This window comes from Sapajus apella, unplaced genomic scaffold (assembly GCF_009761245.1).
Source record: "Sapajus apella isolate SASKATOON/1434 unplaced genomic scaffold, GSC_monkey_1.0 scaffold17, whole genome shotgun sequence".
NCBI classification, from domain to species: Eukaryota; Metazoa; Chordata; class Mammalia; order Primates; family Cebidae; genus Sapajus; species Sapajus apella.
The window spans coordinates 8477217-8499770 of NW_022436957.1; the positions used below are offsets into that span (position 1 = coordinate 8477217).

A 22554-nucleotide genomic window follows, 5' to 3' on the forward strand; every position below is an offset into this window, starting at 1 on the left:
GAAGTTGGTGATACTTGGATGGGGCCTCTGAGTGGACGTCCTTTATGTTGATGTTGTAGCTATTTCTTTCTGTTTTTTAGTTTTCCTTCTGACAGTCAGGGCCCTCTGCTGTAGGACTGCTGGAGGTCCACTCCAGAGCCTGCTTGCCTGGGAATCACCTGCAGGAGCTGTAGAATAGCAAGGATTGCTGCCAGTTTCTTCCTCTGTTAGCTTTGTCAGCCACAGCTCTCCTGTATGAAATGACTCTTTGGCTATACAGAGGTCAGGGAGCCCTTTGAGGAGGCAGTCTGTCCCTTATCAGAGCTCAAGTGCTGTGCTGGGTGCTCTGTTGCTGCTTTCAGAGCTGCTGGGCAGGGACATTTAAGTCTGCTGCAGTGGAACTCACAACCGCCCCTTTTCCCAGGTGTCTGTCCCAGGAAGGTGTGGCTTTGTTTATAAGTCCCTGACAGGCTGCTGCCTTTTTTCAGAGATGCCCTGCCCAGCAAGGAGGGAGTCTAGTCACAGTCTGCCTGTAGCTGTCTCAGTAATAGCAGACGCCCCTCCCCCGATGGAGCTCAACAGTCCAGGGTCAAGCTCAAACTGCTGTGCTGGCTGTCAAAATCCCAAACCAGTTTGGATTCAGTTTGCTGGTCACCATGGTGGTGGGACCCATGGAGCCAGATCACCTGGCTCCCCACCTTCAGCCCCCTTTCTCTCAGGGGTAAGGGTGACTCCGTCTCACAGACGCTCCAAGTGCTCATCAAAACGGCTGCTGAATCGGCTGCCCAGATTTGCCCTGGAAACCCGTGGTGCCTGTCAGCAGATGGGAATCTTTGGGTCTGTGGGCTGCAAAGACCACGGAAGAAGCTCAGCATCCGAACTGGAGCTCTGGAGTGGCTGGAAACGTCCCCAGTGGCCTCTGTTGGGTAATAGGGAGGACCTTCTGGCCCGTTGCACTTCCCGGGTGAAGCAGCATCCCACCCTGCCTCGGATTGCCCTCCTTGGGCTATACCCACTGTCCAACCAGTCCCATTGAGATGAGCCTGAGACCTCGGTTGGAAATGTGGAGATCACTCACCTTCTACATTGCTCTTGCTGGGAACTGTGCTCCAGAGCTGTTCCTATTTGGCCATCTTGGCGGAAGTCCCTGGAATACCTCCTTGTACTGTTATCCTTTTTTATTATAGATCTTTCATTGGCCAGCTCCTTCCTTTTTTCCTTTGGTTCTGCTTTACATAGTATCCAAGTCTAGAATTCCCAAGCCAATCTTACCTGAGAAAGAGAGTATTTAAGAGTTTTTGTAACTTCTCGTCATACAACCCCAACTCAGTGGGACTTGGGCTAAGTCATTCTCTCAGTTCTGGTGTCCCCCGAGTTACCATAATTCACATTCCTTTAGGTTTCTTCTAGTCCAAAGAGCTGAGGGACATGCTTTCCTCCCTCCCACTTCCTAACTACATTTTACTGTGATCCACACAGCTGAGAGAGTCTACACACCTCCTCAAGGAAACCCCAGTGTAGCACATTCTATCAGAGCCCAGACCATATATCATGCTGAGCATGCCAGCCCAATTTCCAATGGAGAACACCTATGAGCCTCGCCTGTGGGCTCTTTCTGGCCCCAGGAGCATGCCCATGTAGCAGGACACAAGTGCTGAGGAATTATCACTCCCAGAAAAGCTGTGTGTTGTGTTCTCTTACGTGGTGGTCTGTCAGGTGTAGCCACAAAAGAACACAGAAGAGGCATAGGAAAAAGTAGTTTTTTATACTCACAGGTCCTAGAGAGACTGCATCCCAAGAGGAGGGGTCACATGGGAGGGAGCACTGATAGACTGCATCCCAAGAAGAGGGGTCACATGTGAGGGAGCACTGATAGAGCAGGCTCAACCAGGCAGGTGAGGAGCAGACAGAGAGGGGAGAGCCTGTGGGCAAGTGCCTTAATCAGGGGGTCAGGGTGGAACACACAAGAAAAGTGCAAGGGAATTTCACTGGTGTGTTTAAATGTTACTAAGTCACAGTCAAGGGAGGGTGGGAAGAGGAACTTGTGGCAGGGACCAACTTTATCACACTGGTACACCTGGTTGCCTGGACAGGGTGCTCACAACCTATTTGTAGGGATGTTGAAGCAGCAGGAAAACATGAATTTTGAAAATTTACAATACAAGGAGACACTCCATCAGTGATTGACAGAAACTGGTGGATAAATACCCCAGCTCCCTCTCTCAGACAGTATAACTCTGAGGCATGGGGTCTGTCTTGTTTCCCAGAGGTTCCCAGCAAGAATAAGCTCCAGTTGCCTTTAGTGGTACCTTAGTAACAGAGAATGCTTTACTGGCTTATTCTCCCTTCCTGCCTGCCTTCCCCACTCACCTACCTGGGATCCTTGTGAGCACCTCCCAAATCAGCTACCTGCTTGTGAATCCTTGTCTTACAATTTACATTTTGGGGACTCCAAACTAGGCCAACCAGTGATAACCGTAGGCTAGTCCTCACCAAATGTTCACTCAACACCTGCTGTATAAGTATTACTGTAGAGCTCTAGGAATTGCAAGTTCAAGACCTTGTACTTCAATTTCAGAAATTAATCTTATTTGTGTGATTTTTTTCAAACTATGTTCTAGTAACTTCTAAGAGCATCCAAAAGCATCAGGAGAATTCCACACAATATTGTGGCCATCTTAGCAACAGGAAATTTTGAGAAAGTACAGGGGTTGATTAGGGGCCTGATAATCTTAAAATTAATTAACAGTAGGAGAATCTAAATGGTAATTACTTGTTATTTCCACCACAGGATATGAAGTGCTTGTGATCAACACCTACAGGTTGCTAAGAATTCATTCAGCAGGCTTTCAAGTGGTACACATTGTATATTTTTTGAGGAGCAAAGATAAATCTGAGTTTATCTTTGCTGTCATGACTGGTTTACATTACCCCATATACCACAAGTTACTCTAGCCAATGGAATAAGCCAGTACTTTGTTGATTCTCATTAAGTAGCTTTCAGACTTAGAAAGCCTATGTAGTTGTTATCAAAATGTAGTTTTCAAAATATTTGTCAATTTTATGAAATAGTCACAAACCCAAAACAACAACAAAAAAATACTTGTTATGAATTCTTAGTTAGAAGTTATCCCAAGTCTGTTGACTTCAAATTGTGTATAAAATAACATTTACTAGGTCGGGCGCGGTGGGTCACACCTGTAATTCCAGCACTTTGGGAGGCCAAAGCGGGCAGATCTCAAGGTCAGGAGTTTTCCACCAGCCTGGGCAACATGGTGAAACCCTGTTTCTCCTAAAAATATAAAAATTAGCTGGGCGTGGTGGCACATGCCTGTAATCCCAGCTACTTGGGAGGCTGAGGTAGGAGAATTGCTTGAACCCAGGAGGCAGAGGTTGCAGTGAGCTGAGATCATGCCATTGCACTCCAGCCTGGGCAACAGAGCAAGACCCTGTCTCAAAAAAATAATAATAATTTAATATTTATTTAACAACCTTGGCTACTTAGTTTCCTTTCTGGTCTTCCTAAATTACCATGTTTCTCATTATGGCATGGTAAATAAATACAGGAATGAAGTTACATGAGATGGGCATGCTGCATATAGCTAGAGAGAAGAGAGAGTACATAAGGTTATTTGCCCCTAAAGTGAATAGCCCCCTATTTACTGGTCTTAGCATGGCTAGTAAATATGGGGCTATTTCCTTTGGGGCGAATAACCTTATGTATTTTCATGACCCCTGAAAACACCATCACACTCTAAGGTTATATCAAATGATATGCATCCAAAAATGCTATACTTTTTATTGAAGCAAGGAATTAGGTAGAACACTTTAGAAATATATGACAAAATATTAAATTTAAAAATTGAGATGCAAGAGGAATAAACCTCACTATGTAGCACACTGAACACGTGAAATACTTCATTCCCAAACAATGCTGGAGAAGTGGGGTATGACTACATTAAAACATCTAATTAGTAGGGTCTGTTCTGGGTAGCTTTATTGCAGTCGCTTCACTTGTGCTCAACTCATTGTGCCAATGTAAATACCGCCTGCTTAAAATCATTACAGGAGAATAATGTTTTCCCTTCAGCTAAAAAATGGCACATCCAAAGCAAATGAACTCACCACTGTATGATTTGCTCGTTAATCATTACTAAAGTTGGCCTATAATTACGAAGATACTGATGAGAACACCCTGTCACATCACTTCAGCTCTGCAGCAGGACTTTTAAAAGTCACGTTGAGCATGTTTAAAGCTATTCTTTTGATTTCTTGCTTTCATTTTTTTTTGTTTTTGTTTTTTTTTTTTTTTTTGGTTTTTTAAAGAGAGCAGCCATTCTCTTAAAACATCTTGCATAAATGGATGAATTCAAGCTCTGGCGGACAAATTATCCATCTATGCCATCTTCAAAGACACTACTCATAGCAAGGATGGGATAAGTGTGGAAGGGAACTTCAGAAAGAACAGGATCCTCTTGGTATTAAAGCAAAAACTCCATCCAGAAACACACACACACACACACACCCCACACACACACACCCCACACACACCTTTTATCATACTTCTTTCAACAGCTTTTTTATAGTAATATACACATAACATAAAATGTGCCATTTTAACCATTTTAAAGTATACAATTTAGTGGCATTATGTACATTCAAAATGTTGTACAACCATTGCCACTCCCTAGTTCCACAATTTTTTCATCACCCCTAAAAGAAACCCTGTATTCATTAAGCATCATTCCTCATTCCCTCATTCTCCCCACCCCCAGGCCCTGTTAACTACTCATCCATTTTCTGTCCCTATAGATTTGCCTATTCTGGACATTTCTTGTAATGGAATCATACAATATGTGTCCTTTTGTGTCTGCTGTCTTTCACTTAGCATAATATTTTCCAGGTTCATCCATGTTGTAGCATGTGTCAGAACTTCATTCCTTTTTATGGTTGAATAATATTTCATTGTACAGATGGACTACATTTGATTTATCTATTTCATCATGTTGCTTTTAATATTTAATTGATCTTAAGTATACTTGTATTTGACAAGGATGAGAGTCCTTTTTAAAATTCATTTTACTTGAAAACCAAAGTATGGGTCACCCTAGTTGTCTTTGGTGCCTCTAGATTGGTACAATAAATAGAGGGTTAAGCCTCTGTGTTGTTTCTAGAGTCAGTTACTGGAATTCTTTATGCAACAGCCTCAATGTCTTAAGACTATACAGTATGGAAAACATGAGTTTGAACCATAGGCCATTGCCAATTTGACCATTTTGGTTTATAAAATAACAATCCTATGATTCCAACTATTTACCTCTGTATTAGGTTTCATAGAGAATGTAATTCTTTTTAAAAATAAATAAATGATGCCTGTAACATAGTAAAAAATCTACTAGATGTGACTTCCCTTCCCTTTAGCCTTCTTGAAAATTATGTACCAATGATGATTCTCAGATAAAGTGACTTTACCAAGATCATTCTGCAAGGGGTGCCCCAGTATCACAGCACCCTTCTAAGCAGGTTCTCCCGTTGTACTTCCAATTTCTGAGGAAGAATTGTGCCACATGGCCCCTCTTTCCAATAAAAGAAGGGAGAGGATCATAAAGCACAAAGAGCACATAAGATGAGGAAGAATATGAAGTCAACTTTCAATTGCCAGGAAAGGTCTCATCTCTACCCTGGCCAGTAAGATCATAGGATGACAGGTTACCAAGAAGAGGCTAAAACTCACATAAAGCATGAGGGCTTCAGAGAGAGAGAGAGAGAGAGGGAGAGTGTGTGTGTGTGTGTGTGTGTGTGTGTGTGTGTGAACATGCATATGTGTGCTTGTCTGCTCACGTACCCATATGTCCTTAATGTGAATTACAATGGGATTATGAATCATTTTAGGACTATCAATGACTCTTCTCCACCTCATTAAAATAGATGATTAATGATCAACTCATCATAAACCCAACATTAGTTTTGCTACCACCTCACCTTGCACGCTGTGCTCAAAGCTCTGTATTGGAAGAAGAGTTGTGTGCTTTTGCAGCCATTGTTTTAAAAGATCCCTGGAAATGTGCTCAGTTAAAACATGGAATATGGTGGTGGTAGTTCGGATCTGGTGGCTAAATCAAACTTACTAACTTATAGGCTTGACAGAGTTTTGACTGCATCTATAATACGCATTTTGTCCTTGAATCGGACATGTACCAAGCATTTTATTTTTTAGCAAAATTATTGCATACCTGGAAGGATAAAGATGAACAACAACTGTTACAAGGTTTGCATTATGTTACCAGTAATAAGATAAAATGTTTTCTTTTCTTCTAGTCTCCCAAATCAGCATTTATTAGTGCTGCAAAAAAGGCAAGATTAAAGTCCAATCCAGTCAAAGTACGCTTCTCTGAGGAGGTCATCATCAACGGCCAAGTGTCGGTGAGTTTACAGCCGCTGGCTCTGTGACTCAGGAAGAGTCAATGAGGCAGAAGCTTTGCACTCAAACAAAGTCAGTAGTCCCACTGGGATGATTGTTCTGAAATTGGTTGTTGCTTTTACAGAGGTGTCAAATCTCAAGGGTGTAAAAGTCTTGAGAGATCATCAGGTTGGGCCTGAATCTCCTCTAGCATGGTCAGAATATGCGGTAGTCCAGGATTTCATAGAATCCTTCCAGCATCAGAGACGTCACTACTTTGCAAAGGAGTTCATATGATTTGGGATCACTGACACTGCCTCATTCAGACGAGTAAAATGTGCCCCTTTGAAACTTCCACCTATTTCTTCCCATTCTGCTAACTAAGCATTCTTCCATATGACAGTGCTTTATGTATTTTTGAGAAAGGTATTTTGTTTCCCCTTTTACTTCGCTGGAAAAAGCTAATCTTTCAACTAATCAGTCAAAGAAGTTAAAATGATGGAAAGATTTTGTGTATGCAACCAGAACTAAAGAAATACTGCCCACATCTCCATAAATAGGTCCTGATAGAAATCATGATCACTCAGGCACTTAATTGATCTTCAAAATGAATAATGCAATTATCAACAGGATGTTTTCTTTTCAACTTTTTCTCCTAAAAATATACTGAAGTGTTTTTAGTTTTTATAAAATTATTATCCAAGGCACTAATAATTTTTGGACCTTTGAAATGCCAAAGCATTGGTGGTCTGTTGATATTGTTTAAATAAATCCACAAAGATAAAATCTCACCTACGATATGTTCATTATTAGTCACCAGCTCTTCTCTGAGGTTGGTTCTGGATCTGAATCTGCAGATGTAGGCCTGTACATCCTGGGCCAGGCACTCATACTCCAAGTGTCTTTGAATAAAAACTTACTGACCTAGGGCTGCTCTACTTGGGGTCCAGCTATTGTGATGCTTGTGGGAAAGGCTGGAGGCTATGGCAGTGCTGCCCTGTGAGCGTGGTCTGTTCTGTGCCCCTCAATGGGTCATATCACTCTGGATGCATGGTCACTGTACATTATTAATTTGCAACAAGACTGACCCAGCTGAAGAGTGGAAGGTACAGAGGAATCAATATATAGCAGAAAGTCATCTGAAACTTACCTTTTCTGCCCGGAGCTTTCAAGCATGTAATTGGGCAACCAGATAGTTTATGCATCTTTAGAAAGAATATGATTCTAGAAGCTGCTAGAACAGTGTCAGTTCATCTGTGGATATAGCAGGACTCCTGCAAGGCAGCTGATGTGTGGATGGCAGTGATGTTCAGTCACATGTATGCTCCTCAGACTTTGTGACAGTCTTTATTTCCAGTTTACCCTTGCTCTTCTGAGTCACTGAGTGCCATTTCTTCTGGACTGGGATTCAGACTTATTCAGTGAATTAGAAGCAAGGCTTTGCAGGAGGTCCACAGAAGCAGAAAGGAGAGGGAGGAAGTTCAGGGCAAGAAACTGGAAGTGAAAGGCAGGAGGCCCATTATGGAAGTACTTAGGGACTGAATTCTCTCTGACACTGGCAAATGCCTGTACATCTTGCCTTCATTTGCCTCATGTGCAAAACAAGGGATGTGTGCGCTCGTGACTGCTGAGTTCTCCTCAACTCCTGGGACTTTATGACCAACTATGTGTGAATAACTCAGCTCACTCCTGGGATTTATAGAACTCATTCAGTGTGCCTTCTTCCTCCCTCTTACTTCTCACTACTTCCAATGAAAAAAAAAGGCAAAGAAATACCATTTCTATTGTTTCCTTTTTGTCATGTTTCTAGCTGGCCTCTTTTTTTGAGTTATTTCTAGATTATGATCTTGTTTGTTATAGACGATGTTTTACTCCCTTAACACAATAAGCCATTCCTTCTATTTTCCCTTGGAGTTTAAGAACCATCCCTAACTGGGTGAAAATAGTTTCACAAAATAACTTTATACTTGAAGTGTATTGATGCTCATGACTCACCATCGTGATACTGCCAGGCACCAAGAGTACCCTATCAAACAGCATCATTGCTGGTCTTTGTTCTGTTGAAGATGTCCTGCCCTGCTTAGGTCTGGGCTTATAGTTCCAAATGTCAAAGCCTAATTACAAAAGAATCATGTCTGTAATCATGTTTTCCAGTGGGGATCTTGAGTTAAAAAAAAAAAAAAAAAAACTCATCTGATTGACTTTCTGATGAGCAAATGTATTTTGCTATGAGCAACTGAACTCACATGTCACCAAAGGAATGCCTTGGTTGGCCTTAGAGAGCTTGTTTTTTAATGTCACGCTTCAAATAAAGTATAGATGTGCTATGCTGCTACTGCAAAGAGAATAGTTCTAATTTGATTGACTTATGCCCCCCATCCCGCCACTTCTTTTTGTTAAACAGGAAACTGTTAAGGACAACTCGCTTCTTTTTATGCCAAATGTTTTGAAAGTCTATCTGGAAAATGGGCAGACCAAATCATTTCGCTTTGACTGCAGCACTTCCATTAAGGTAAGATGAGCAGCTAAACTCTGTCCCTGGACTCTTTCAGGTACAACCTGCAGGATACTGTGAGCCATTTGTAGCAGCATCTTCCTTCAGAACAACCCCTTTATTTCTGCAATTTTGTTGATTGCCTCCATACAATGTAGTCTGTCAATACTTAAAACCAAACAAAAACCAAAAGCTTAAACTAAGAAGGTTCTGCTCTTTTATTTCTCTTGGTGCTGCAAAACAATATAATACGCTGTCAGTGAAGAAACACTAGAGCCAGTCATTTTAATGCAACTGCAGATTAATTAAAATAGTGTGACTATCACCAAGAACCCTTGGCACCCTGCCCAAAGCCAGCATGATTTCTCAGCAATATCAGCTGCTCAGAAGATTAAGATGTTAGCTATTAATTGAATATCTGCTACTTTGGTGTCCAGTAAAAAACAAGGGTAGACTAATGTAAAGGTAACATTTACTTTTAATTTCTGTAACCAATTTCATGGTAATGATGCATAAAGAGGCAGAAATGAGGCCTGCTTCTTAGAAGAAGGGCTAGAAAGGAAGACTCACAAAGCAATCCTATTATTTCAGAGCCACAGGTGAGTTTTACATAATAGGTATTATAGCAAAGCGCATGGGGTTTTTCCCCCCATGCTTTCTTCCTGGAAAAGAAAAGTGCAGAGTCTCTTCCTTTAATTGGACAACAGTGTGTTCAGAAATTGATTGCTCCCTAATGCTTCATCAACCTAAAATAGGCTTTCTTCAAATGGCACAGTAAAAAAGATTTTATGTAGGTAAAAGAGTACCTAGTGATGATCTGTACAATAATCTATCAAGAGAATATCAACTCTCTGTTTAAAAATGTCTATCTATAGCCAACCTCTAATTCTTGTGTGTTTTTTAAACTAATCAGCATAGACCTCACATGTAGAAGCATTTCTACAAAGACCCACTCACTGTGTATTCTTATTGTCATGATACCAGCAAGGGGCTTGTTTTGAATTGCTCTAAGTATATAGTGGCTTAGTAGGTCATGCAGTGGAAAATATTAGATTGATGTTGGAGCACAAAATCATCCTTAAATCATTCCAGATGAAATATTAACTTCCTATGTACAAGACTTCTAATTTTAAATGGCAATGACTGGAAAGATCTTCTTCCCATTTTTCTTATTCATTGTCAATTTGTGGTGGGATTTGAATGTAATTATTGAGCAACTAACCCAGGGGCAGGCAAACTTTTTCTGGAAAGGGCTAGATAGTAAATATTTTAGGCTTAGTGGGCCATTTGATATCTGTTTCAACTGCTGAACCCTGTCATTGTATCAGCAAAGCAGCCATGAACAGGTGGGTTTGGTAAGTCCTTAAGACAGTGCTCAGTTTTGATAATTCACTTAAAGGACTCACAGAACTCAGTAATTTGTTATACTCACAATTACAGTATATTATAGCAAAAGAATACAGAATAGAACTAGCAAGGGGAAAGGCTCATCATCAGGGGATAGGAGAGATTGAGTGGAAGGCTTCCAGATGTCCTCTCCCAGTGGATTCATACAGATAGTGCTTAATTCGCCCAGAAATGATGCATGACAATATGCATGAAGTACTGCCAACCAGGGAAGTTCACCCAAGCCTCAGCATCCAGAGTTTTTATTGGGGGTTTGCCACATAGACACAGCTGCCCACCTGCATGGTTGACCTTAGTATCCAGTCTCTCCAGATTTTGAGCTGATACCATATGGCCCAATGTTCTCGCCATAAATCAATTGTTAGCATAGACTATCGGGTATGGCCCAAGGCCACCTAGTAAACAAAAACACTCCTATCAGACAGGACAGTCCAAGAGCTTAGAGGTTACTTCCTAAGAGTGGGAGCAGAAGACCAAATTTTTCTGTAGGCAAGGTTAATCTGTTACTTCACAGTCAATATGTGAACAAATGGTCATGGCCAGATATAACCCACAGGTCATAGTTGGCAGACCTCTGAAATAACCCACAGAGCTACATTATTACAACTCTCTCTGACACCATGGCCTTGTTGTGTGTTGCCAACTGGTCACCTCCCTGCCATTGGACTCCCTACCCCACCTGATGACCTAGGTAAAGACTTGAATGCATTTCTTAACAGAAATAAATCTACATTTAAGAAAGTCCTGTTGTTAATTCCCTCCAGCCTCTTTATTACAGAACGTATGCAAGACTAAGTTTGATTTCCCTGAGGATTGCAGATGACAAGGAGAAGACAGGAAGCAATGCAAAGAGTTCACATCAAATTCAGGTTATCTTATCTTGTACCTAACAGCCTTATTATTACAGTAGACACTGGCTGGTAGGTATAAAATAAAAATAGTATAGTTATGAAAGGAATATGACACTGTGTAATGAAAATTGCCAAAATTCTTGCTGCAGAATTACAATAGGAAAAAACTATTGCTATTGATTTTCCAGTGTCCTCCCAGGTGGTTCAAGAAAATGCTTTCTAAAGTATGTGTTGCCACACAAAGCCTGGTTTTGTTTCCTCTTTCCTGGGCTTTAAGAGAAAATTATAAAGCAGAGAAATCTTTTTTTTTTTTTTAATTCAACATTTCTGTTGAATGATTTTTTTCAGGACTGGGGGTATGTGGGGATCTTTGACTTAATGGGGCCTGAAGAAACTGAAAAAGGACCACAGAGAAGGATCAAAACATCAGAAAAGTCGGTAAAAGAAAACTAAGTATGTCAGGATTTCTCTGTCTTGGCACTATTGAGATATTGGGCCAAATCATTCTTCACTGTGGATCTGTCTCTGCATTGCAAGATGTTGAGCAGCACCTCTGACCTCTACACACTCCATGGCAGTAGTGCCCCAACACCACTGTGACAACCAAAAATGTCTCCATATATTTCCAAATGTTGCAGTGGGGCAAAACTTCCCTATAGGTCTTTTAGCATCTGAGTCTAAATTATCCTCGAGGGATCATTTACTAGTTTTCAAGTACATGAAAAAAAAAAGTGTAGGTTGAAGAGATTAGTTTTACATTGTAGTAAATGTGTGTGTTTGTATATGGAACACCCTTCTGATCATAAATGCTTAATCCTGTAAAAGATTGCTGACAAAGCTTGCTCATTCCACCTTCCCCAGAGATGTAAAATAAATATATGTATATTATTATGGTGCCCTCACTCTGTGCCAAACAATGTTATAATAAATGCTTTGTATGTGTAAACTCATTTAATCTTTATATCCGTCCTGAGATAAGCATTATTATTATCCGCAGTTTACACAAAGGGAAACTAAGATACTTAGCAACTAAATAACTTGCCCAGAGGTAGTAGAGCTGGGATTAGAAACCAGACTGCTTCCTCAGCCCCCATTCCTTACAACCACTACACTGCTCTTTCAGAAGGGTAAGCCAGGGTCAGCAAGCAGATATTTCAGTCTTCACAGTCTCTGTTGCAACTACTCAACTCTGCTGATGCAACACACAACAGCAGCCATAGATTTTAGATAAACAAATAGGCATGACTATGTCCCAATAAAACTTTATTTACAAAAGCTGATGGTGAGCTAGGTTTGGCATGCAGGCCATGTTTTCCAACCCTTAGGGCAGACCACTTTCAGAACTAGTTTAATTGCTACCCCATTTAGTAGAAAGGAGAATCGAACTGGCTACACTCCACAATCTATTGATGATATTTCTATATCAAGCGCTTACATGATATTAACCTCCTCCTCCAGCTATTTACCTTGGTAACTCTCTGTTTTGAACTCCATAAAGATTTTGAATGATTGAGGAGGCCAGGAAAAGGGCAAGAGAAGCAAGGCCTCATTTCTGTATCTTTTCGGATCTTTGGAGCGTTAAATTTCAGATTCAACCAAAGGTACAAAATTTCAAGATTGGAAGCCTACATGTGTAACACTTTTCAGTCATGATAGACTCCACAACATGGCGGTCTTGATTTTGGTCTCATCGTGTTCATGTTTCCTCCGTAAGGATGTCATCTTAACCCTTCAAGAGAAGCTCTCCATCAAAGGCATTGAACACTTCTCTCTCATGCTGGAGCAGAGGACAGAAGGGGCTGGAACGAAGCTACTCTTGCTTCATGAACAGGAGACTCTAACTCAGGTCTGTGAAATTTCACCCTTAAGTGATGAGACTGCTGTTTAGAGCAGAGGTTGCCCAGTCTAAGATTTCTCCCCCACTCTAATCTATAAATGTACTAATTATATCCCTGGGTATCCTCTGTAAAGGAAGTGCTGGCAGTCTTAATGCATTTTGCACCTCAAGGTCATGTTTCCCTTTCTGCCAATCTTTTGCAGACTGTCAGTCTCACAACCAGATTTGTTATTCAAAGTCTCACCAGCTACACATTGAGAATATAGATCTGTAAAATTATATTTTTTGTTATTACAGTGACCTCTTCACCTGTTTTGGTCAACAGTCTCTTGAAACTATTAAAAAAAATGGTTTCTGAGATTACTTAAATTAATCCAAAATCATATTTAGTTGTTTGAAATTCTGGGTGCATACTTAAGACTATTTTTGGAAGCCTGAAATCTCTGCCCCAGTCCTGCCCGCTATAAATATGTGATCTACCAATGTGTCCCAGTTCCTGATTACCAAGATGCCACCCCCATCTGTTCCCTGGGGAGACAAGCAGGCTGCTCGGCTGCTGAATTCGGCACAGCACCCTGACTTTTCTTCTGACACAAGCAGAGTCTTTGTCAAATGTATAAGAGATTTCAACAAATTCCTCTTCCATGGGAGAGATCAGTGATGACAGAACTTTAGGGAGAGGGGTAGGAGGGGACACCAGGAGGAGACGCATCAGATGCTGCCAGCTGGATGGAGTGGCAAAAAGTGTTGTCACACTAAATTTCTTCTTGGTTGTTGTATATAAAAGCTGGTATCCCATACATTGGGTGGTCCTGCAGATATCCCTGATTCTCTTGATTCGGTCCAACTTTTTGTAATAGATAAGTTTGAAAGTTGCCATCTGTGTTGATTTATATTCCTCTACCTAAACTTGGCCTATTATTTCTATCAATTTTTTTTTTTTTTTTTTTGGTTTTTGGTTTTTGGTTTTTTGAGACAGAGTCTCACTCTGTTGCCCAGACTGGAGTACAGTGGCATAATCATATGTCACTGCAGGCTTGAACTCCTGGGCTCAAATGATCCTCCCACTTTCGCCTTGCAAAGTGCTGGGACTACAGGAATGAGCCACCATGCCTGGCCTCTATTGAGTCTAAATCTACCTATTGATTTTTTAAATCGCTTCTAATGGTTATTATTTTAACCTGTGCCAAACACTCTTGGAAATAAATAAATGACTTATTTTATGCTTCGTTACAGGGGCACAACCCCTGATATATAGGATCTCTCATGTGAAAGGTCAGTGTCTGGATCTGAGTTTCCCCAGAAGCAGAACTTAAGGATTTGAATGCATGTAGTTTATTTGAGAAGAGATCTCTGGAAATACCGGCAGAGGAATTGGGAAGAGAGATGAGAAAAATTGAGAAAACAATAAAGAATGTGTTACTGGCTGGGTGCAGTGGCTCCAGCCTGTAATCCCAGCACTTTGGGAGGCCGAGGCAGGCGAACCACCTGAGGTCAGGAGTTCAAGTGCAGCCTGACCGACATGGTGAAGCTCTACGAAAAATACAAAACTTAGCCAGGTGCAGTGGCAGGGGCCTGTGATCCCAGGTACTAGGGAGGCTGAGGCAGGAGAATTGCTTGAACCCGGGAGGTGGAGGTTGCAGTGAGCAAAGATCACAACACTGCATTCCAGCTTGGGTGACAGAGTAAGACCTTGTCTCAAAAAAAAAAAAAAAAAAAAAAAAGAATGTATTATCAAGCCAGTTTCCACTGTGGGCAACTGGAACTCAGTCCACTGGAGAGCATTGGGAGACAATGTAGGACAACCTAAGAGGTATCCCACCGAGGGGTGAGGGAGCTAGGGCATGTGCCTACCAGCACTCTGTTATTGATGGTGGGCTGCCCTCTTGTTATTCGGGCTTGCCTTGTGTTGTTCAATGGTCACAGGTGTTTGCCGTAAATACCCATCAGCTTATAGCAATAAATGCCAAGGGGATACGGGCAGACAGCCAGTTACTACAAGTCTGATGAAACCTCCCACAACGTTTTGATCTTTCCAGTTTTACTTTCTCTCTAAACTTTTGTCTACTACATAGCCTTTATAGGAAAGCTTCATGCTGATTTAGTTGGACGAAGTTTCTTTAAAAGTCTCTTCTGATGCTAAGTAAACAAAACTTCTTGCTCCAATTACTGCATTTCTTTTAAAATGTTGGAAGGAAACAAAAAAAAAAACTTCTAACAATCATTCCTTCTTTATTTTTCATTATAGAATCAGAACTAAAAGCGAAGTGCTAAAAATCGAGTATTATCTCTAGAAAGGAAAATGGATTTAAATATCCTGAAAGAAACCAGCTATATGCCTTTGAAATCAATGCATATGAAAAAATCGATTGCTAAAATATTTATAGGCATGATAAAAGCAGAGTAAGAAATTATAATTGTTCCAATAACAAAATCATTTTAAAACATTTAATTTCTGTGAAAACCCCCCAATGGAACTTTTAAGTAACTCTACCTGAATTTCTGGTGGTTTGATATTAAACTTCTGCTATGAAATATTATTTATATACTACTCAAAGTTTCCAAGAAATCGTTTCTGTTTGTCTTAGTGTTATTCTTATGGACTGCCATTTCTAATGACTTGAAGCCACCTTTTTGCATTACATTGATTTGTTTTCCAAAACTACTGTAACCTTCTGATACTAAAAGTAAACCCAAGATGGCTTATGGAAAATTCAAGAAAGAAAAGTTTTAACCAGTAGTTAAAGGAGTCAGAGATTTGGTGATTCCTGACTTTCTAACACACCAGAGCAAACCTTCTGGCAAAATAGCCCATGAAGTCACTGTGAAATACAACAGCAGGGCTGACCAGCACTAGTGGCCTTTTAGAGTCCCCTATTTCTTTATTCCTGGTTTGCTTTACCATCAGCCAGTGATGAGCAGCTCATAGCCCTCGGGTCTCATGAGTCCACTCAGCTTTGCAGGCCTGCCCACAGCCAGAAAGCTGGTGCTCAGCTTTCTCAGGATGCTCGTATATGTAAAAGTAGGGCGTCTTTTTCCATTGGAATTCTTCTGTTCAACAAAGTTAACAAACTGTAAAAACATACATGTGCATACATACACACACCATGGGACTCAAAGCTATTTTATTTTAAATTTTTTAATTGCAGCTCACAAACATTTTTATATTGCCAGATTTGTCCCCTGCGTAAGGGTACTTACACACAACTGTGCTGGTTCATGCTGCGTGGTTTTCATTTTGTTTTGTTGATGTGTTGAAGGGAAATCGATGAGCTGTTGCCTTCTTTCTTAGAGTCCAATGTCTTCCTTTCATTCGTGTTTATTAAACACACATTATTTACTAATTGATTTCCTTTTGTTGCAAAAGGAATTAAGAAATGAACTTCTAGTATGTGACCATATTATAGTGTTTAACAGGAAAACAAACTGAAATGAACCATGGTCCTTAACCCTGAAGAAACTGTGGTATATTTTAAACTCCTTTGAACAAGTGGAACAATATCATCATGGTATCAGAAGTTTGGAGTCGTTTGGAAACTTGTAGAATCTGATGTACTGCCTGGGCCAAAACTTCTGTCTTCCTACTTTCCAATGTGATGTCATCCAAGGTTGACACTATCATGCTTTCATTGCAATAGTCTGGAGTCTAATTTGGAAAAAACAGAGCAATTAGAAACTGTACTGGACATTCTCTCTGCTGTCCCTTTGGATCCTCTTTTTGTTCTCCCCAACATAGATTTGGGGTGCTATCACTAACAGCCAGCATCTACAGATCTTCTTCCAAGAACTGTCCTCAGACTACTGGAGCCCATCATGTCCAAACTGGGAAACTCATATTCCCTGGGACAGCTCTAAATGAATGACTCATCAGTGCTCCTTTGACTCAGGTCTCAGCAGCTGCATGGTATAGCTACCACTCCAGGGTCCCCTGCAGGACCCGGGTATAGCTACTCTCTGCTGGGCTTTCCTGAGAAGGCACCCTTGCTTAGCTTCCTCTTCTTTTCTGACCTGCTTCCCCTACTCCATTACTAGCCTCTCCTGGGAGCATTTTCTTAATAAGTCCCTTGCACACAAACCCTCATCTCCGGGTCTGCTTCTGGGGAACCCAATCTAACTGGCAAAGTTATGTGCAGTTTTCAGGGAATGAGTATCTATCATAAATACTAAAAGAATATCCACTGATTCTTTCCTGAGTGTCCAAAGAAAGTTGACTGCTTCAGTGTCCCTCAGCCATTTCTCAGTCAGCACTGGGGGGTTCTTATGTGATTGGTCTACTCTTCCAGGTGACACAGAGGCCCAGCTCCCACAAGATGAGATGTCTTTTTCGAATTAGCTTCGTCCCAAAAGATCCCATTGACCTTTTAAGGAGAGATCCAGTTGCTTTCGAATATCTCTATGTTCAGGTATGTTAAAATTTCAGCATGTTTTATATCAATTTTGTGGCATAAACTAACTTTGGGGCTTTGCCCTCAATTCTTTAATTTGAAATCTTTCTTTTTTGTCCCCCACCTCAAGCTCAGTGAATTGTACAATAATTCTGTGGTGCTCTTTTTATTTTTACCTTAGATTCTGAAATAATTTCATACTTCCAAAAACGTTGCAAGAGTAGTCTTCCATACCCTTCACCCAGATTCACTAGTTGTTAACATTTTACTACATTGGGCCGGGTGCGGTGGCTCAAGCCTGTAATCCCAGCACTTTGGGAGGCCGAGGTGGGTGGATCACGAGGTCAAGAGATCGAGACCATCCTGGTCAACATGGTGAAACCCCGTCTCTACTAAAAATACAAAACATTAGCTGGGCATGGTGGTGCGTGCCTGTAATCCCAGCTACTCAGGAGGCTGAGGCAGGAGAATTGCCTGAACCCAGGAGGCAGAGGTTGTGGTGAGCCGAGATCGCGCCATTGCACTCCAGCCTGGGTAACATGAGAGAAACTCCGTCTCAAAAAAAAAAAAACATTTTACTACATTTACTTTCTCTTTGCTAGATGCACATGTTCTCTCTCTCTCTACACAAATACACACACAAATGTATATTATTTTTTTCTAAACCATATGAAAGCCAGTTACCAAAATAATGCATGTTTACTCCTAAATACTTCAATGTGTATTTTCTAATAACAAGGGCATTTTCTTATACAATTATTATATAAGTAACAAAATCAGAAAAGTAAACATTGATGCATTTCCATTATCACATCTATTGTTTATATCCATAGTATGCCTATTATCCTCAAAATGTCTTTTATATATTCATTTTTTCTAGAACAAGATGCACTGCAGGATCCCATTTTGCATTTAGTTGTCATGTCTCTTTAGTCTACTTAAATCTGGAATATTCCTCAGCCCTTTTTCGGCTTTCACAACCTTGATAGTTTTGAGGAGTACTGGTCAGCTATTTTATAGAAATCTCTCAATTTGGGTTTCTCTGATGTTTTCTTATGATTAGACTGATGTTACACATTTTCGGAAGAACAACATGAGTGACTTTGTATTATCAGTGTAACACATCAAGAGGTACATGATGTTAGTTTATCCCTTCAATGGCAAAATGAACTTCGACTCTTGGTTAAGGTGATGTTCTCCAAATTCACTCAAAAGTTTCTACTATTCCTTTATATAATTAAAAAGCAATTTGTGGGGACTCACTTTGTAACTACTTTTTTTGTTGTTTTTTTTTTTTTTTTTTTTTTTTGAGACGGAGTTTCGCTCTTGTTACCCAGGCTGGAGTGCCATGGCGCGATCTCGGCTCACTGCAACCTCCGCCTCCTGGGTTCAGGCAATTCTCCTGCCTCAGCCTCCTGAGTAGTTGGGACTACGGGCACGCGCCACCATGCCCAGCTGATTTTTTGTAGTTTTAGTAGAGACGGGGTTTCACCATGTTGACCAGGATGGTCTCGATCTCTTGACCTCGTGATCCACCCGCCTCGGCCTCCCAAAGTGCTGGGATTACAGGCTTGAGCCACCGCGCCCGGCCTTTTGTTTTGTTTTTTGTTTTTTTGAGATGGTATCTTGCTCTTGTCGCCCAGGCTGGAATGCAATGGCATGATCTTGGCTCACTGCAACCGCCTCCTCCTGGGTTCAAGTGATTCTACTTCTCAGCCTACTGAGTAGTTGGAATTACAGGCAGCTGCCACCATGCCGGCTAATTTATATGTTTTTAGTAGAGACAGGGTTTCATCATGTTGGCCAGGCTTGTCTCCAACTCTTGACCTCATGATCTGCCTGCCTTGGGCTCCCAAAGTGCTGGGATTACAGGTGTGAGCCACCGTGCCTGGCCTGTAACTTTTATTATCTTGTACTAGATCAAACTGTCACCCACAAGTTTTAGTACTAATTGATGATTTTTTTTTTTTTTTTTTTTGAGACAGAGTTTCCCTTTTGTTGCCCAGGCTGGAGTGCAATGGCAGGATCTCTGCTCACCACAACCTCCGCCTCCTGGGTTCAAGGAATTCTCCTGCCTCAGCCTCCCAAGTAGCTGGGATTACAGGCATATACCACCACGCCCAGCTAATTTTGTATTTTTAGTAGAGACAATGTTTCTCCAAGGTGGTCAGCCTGGTGGTCTCAAACTCCCAACCTCAGGTGGTCTGTCTACCTCGACCTCCCGAAGTGCTGGATTACAAGTGTGAGCCACCGTGCCTGGCCCTAATTGATGATTCTTATCTGAATTCATTATTATAATGATGGTTGAAAATGATGATTTTTCTAATCTTATTATCACTTCTGCATTTATTAATTGGTATGAGGAGAGTTTTCCCTTCTCCTTTATTTACTTATTCATTCGTTTGATGGTTAGATTATTCTGAAAAATTGCGATATTCATTATACTGCATTGTTAACTTTAAGGTGGTAAAACTTGAAGAGAACATTCTTTTCCAGACTGATCTCTGATTCTGGGCTATAAATCCCCAAAAAAGAAAGTTTCCAAGAATGAGTATCTCGTGTAGTTTGTCCCAAAGGGAATTTATCCACTTTGATATTTAGGAGGTGTTCCTATATTTTCCTATTATGGCTTCCTATTACTGTCACTGAGATTTCCAATATAATCACATTAAATAGTAAAAACCAACTTACCTAATGCTTAGACAGCTTAGACATCTAGCAGTAGAACTAACTACTGGAAGAGGTTGTAAACCTAAACATAACCTCCGACTCCCCACTGCCAGAAAGAGAGATAAAACAAAAGTGAAGGAAAAAAAAAATGACATGTTGTCTTTGAAAATACCTGTATAAGGCAAAGATTGCTGGAGCCATATATAAAATACAAAAAGCAGCCAGGCGCAGTGGCTCACGCCTGTAATCCCAGCACTTTGGGATGCTGAGGCGGGTGGATTGCCTGAGCTCGGAGTTCGAGACCAGCCTGGGCAACATGGTGAAACCCCGTCTCTCCTAAAATACAAAAAATTAGCTGGGCATGGTGGCATGCGCCCATAATCACAGCTACTCGGGAGGCTGAGGCAGCAGAATTTCAAGGACCCAGGAGGCAGAGGTTGCAGGGAGCCGAGATCACACCACTGCACTCCAGCCTGGGTGACAGAGTGAGACTCCATCTCAAAAAAAAAATATAAATATATATATATATATATATATATATATATATATATATATATAGAGAGAGAGAGAGAGAGCATGCAAAAAAGTAAGAAAAATATAATAAAAAGAAACATTTGTTAACTCTAGGTAGTTGATAACACTGGTGTTTGCTTTACTATTTTCAATACTTTCTTGTGTATTTGAGAACGTTTGTGATCTTCAAAAGCTGGGTAGAAAAAAAAGTAGATGAAAGATAGAAAAGAGACTAGACAAGATAGGCATCAGAGGTTAAGAATGGTGACATAAATAAGTGGCAATAAGCCCTGAAGATCACAGGTTAAGTCGGACAGGAAAGAAGCAGAACATACAGGAGTGTTCTAGCAGATGGGGGCACTCAGGATGAGGCCAGTCAAACCTTCCCCACCTCAGCGGTTTGGAAGACTGTGGTGTTTTCAGCTCAGTGGGATGAATAATGTTCATGGAGATAACCCTACATCATTGGGAAAAGTCAAGTCCTGTTCAGTGAACCGTGTTGACCAAGTAAAGAAATGTGTAGTGTGCTTTAAAATGTTTTCCATCCTGAACAATGAAACTGCTATGTTTGGGGTTTTTTCAATGTTAAGCTTTGATCACCTGGATCCCTCACTTGTCAACAATATCACCTGGTCCCCAATAGGTGTGACTGCATAAAACAGAGCCTGATTCTCAGCTGATCATTCGCTGTGTCTTCCCATGTCCCTGCTGGGAACCAAACCAGGGCTTTGCCACTGCAGCTCAGATCATGTGCTACATTGTTAGTTGCAAATAGTTACAGGTGCTGGTCTGTAGTGGCTGTAGACAGTGAGTTCATTCAGTGGTTGTTCTGTATAATTATATATTCACCCCATTAACAGGATGGTGCTTTAAAACTATTTTACTCTGCTTCCATTTAAACATCATGGGTCCATTGCATTTATAAAAGAGCAATATTGTTGCATTTGTCTTGGGGAGAGGAGACCTCTTAAGTAGACAAGGAGTATGGCTAAACCCAGTTCTGTTTTAAGGTGTGTTTGCACAAATCTAATGCAGTTTAGGGAGATCTTTCTTATTCGATAGACACACGTTTTATATATGTGAGACTGTCCTCAGAACAGGAAAATGTGTCTGGAAGTCTTGCCAAGGGACTAGCAGAAAAAGATGGAGGATGTTTCTGCTTTCTTGCTTTGGGTATAGAATGGGCGGTGAATTAGCCACCTCTTCAAGGCATAGCCAGAGGGGGAGAAATGGAAAAACATATATGGTAGGCAATAAAGACCAAAATAAAGCAACTGTCATACATCCTCCACTGAAACAGGAAATGAGAATGCCCTTGCCTCAAACCCTCTACTTTGAAATGCCTTGTATCACAGAATGCGTGCCTACTGTAAGTCTAAAATAATATGTCTAATATAAGTCAACAGATCTGCAAATGGTGCCTGTGTGCCCACGTTGATTTCAAGATGCTAAAAAGATGCAATAAAACTAGCCTAGGGAACAAAAGAGTAAGCAGGAGCAACATGTATCACTTTACAAAGGTAAAATCAATTTATCTTAGTGGGGTCCTAATTAGTTATAAGTGAACATTTTAGAGGCCTCAAGTGGAGCCTTTTGGGACCTCTGTTTAGCAAAACAGATACTGCCCATTTGCTTGCATAACTTATTTTAAGTAGTATAGTTAAGGGTAATAAAAGCATGATTGGTTTCAAATACTTACATATAATCCAAATTTCACACTCATTCTCCGGGATCAGTCTGAACTAATTATATAATGTAGTTAAGTGACTAATCACCTTGTGAAAAAATTCATCCAGAAGTCTAGTTAAATACAAGGTAAAGTAGGGATGGGAAATATGGTCCAGGCCACAACTCTTAGGAGAAGTAATAGTGATGGCTCATCTTTATGAAGCATATTCCATTTCATGAAACATACTTACAGCTATCATGGCAACCTTGCGAGTCCGTTGTGAACTCTCACGTTAGTTGTTGAAACTTAGCCCATTTTTCCAATAAGAAAACTGACGCTCAAAAGAGAT

General features: G+C 40.8%; 1 protein-coding gene across 7 annotated transcripts in view; it reads left to right on the forward strand.

The window, feature by feature from the left end:
• The window catches only part of FRMPD4 (FERM and PDZ domain containing 4), an 895030-nt gene that overhangs the window by 839293 nt on the left and 33183 nt on the right, over window positions 1–22554 (forward strand). For all 7 annotated transcript variants that reach the window (XM_032285792.1, XM_032285788.1, XM_032285789.1 and 4 more), the window contains 4 exons: window positions 6298–6402; window positions 8784–8891; window positions 12846–12977; window positions 17252–17371. In XM_032285792.1, the coding sequence (XP_032141683.1) occupies window positions 6298–6402; window positions 8784–8891; window positions 12846–12977; window positions 17252–17371 (465 nt within the window). The remainder of the gene's footprint in view (window positions 1–6297; window positions 6403–8783; window positions 8892–12845; window positions 12978–17251; window positions 17372–22554) is intronic.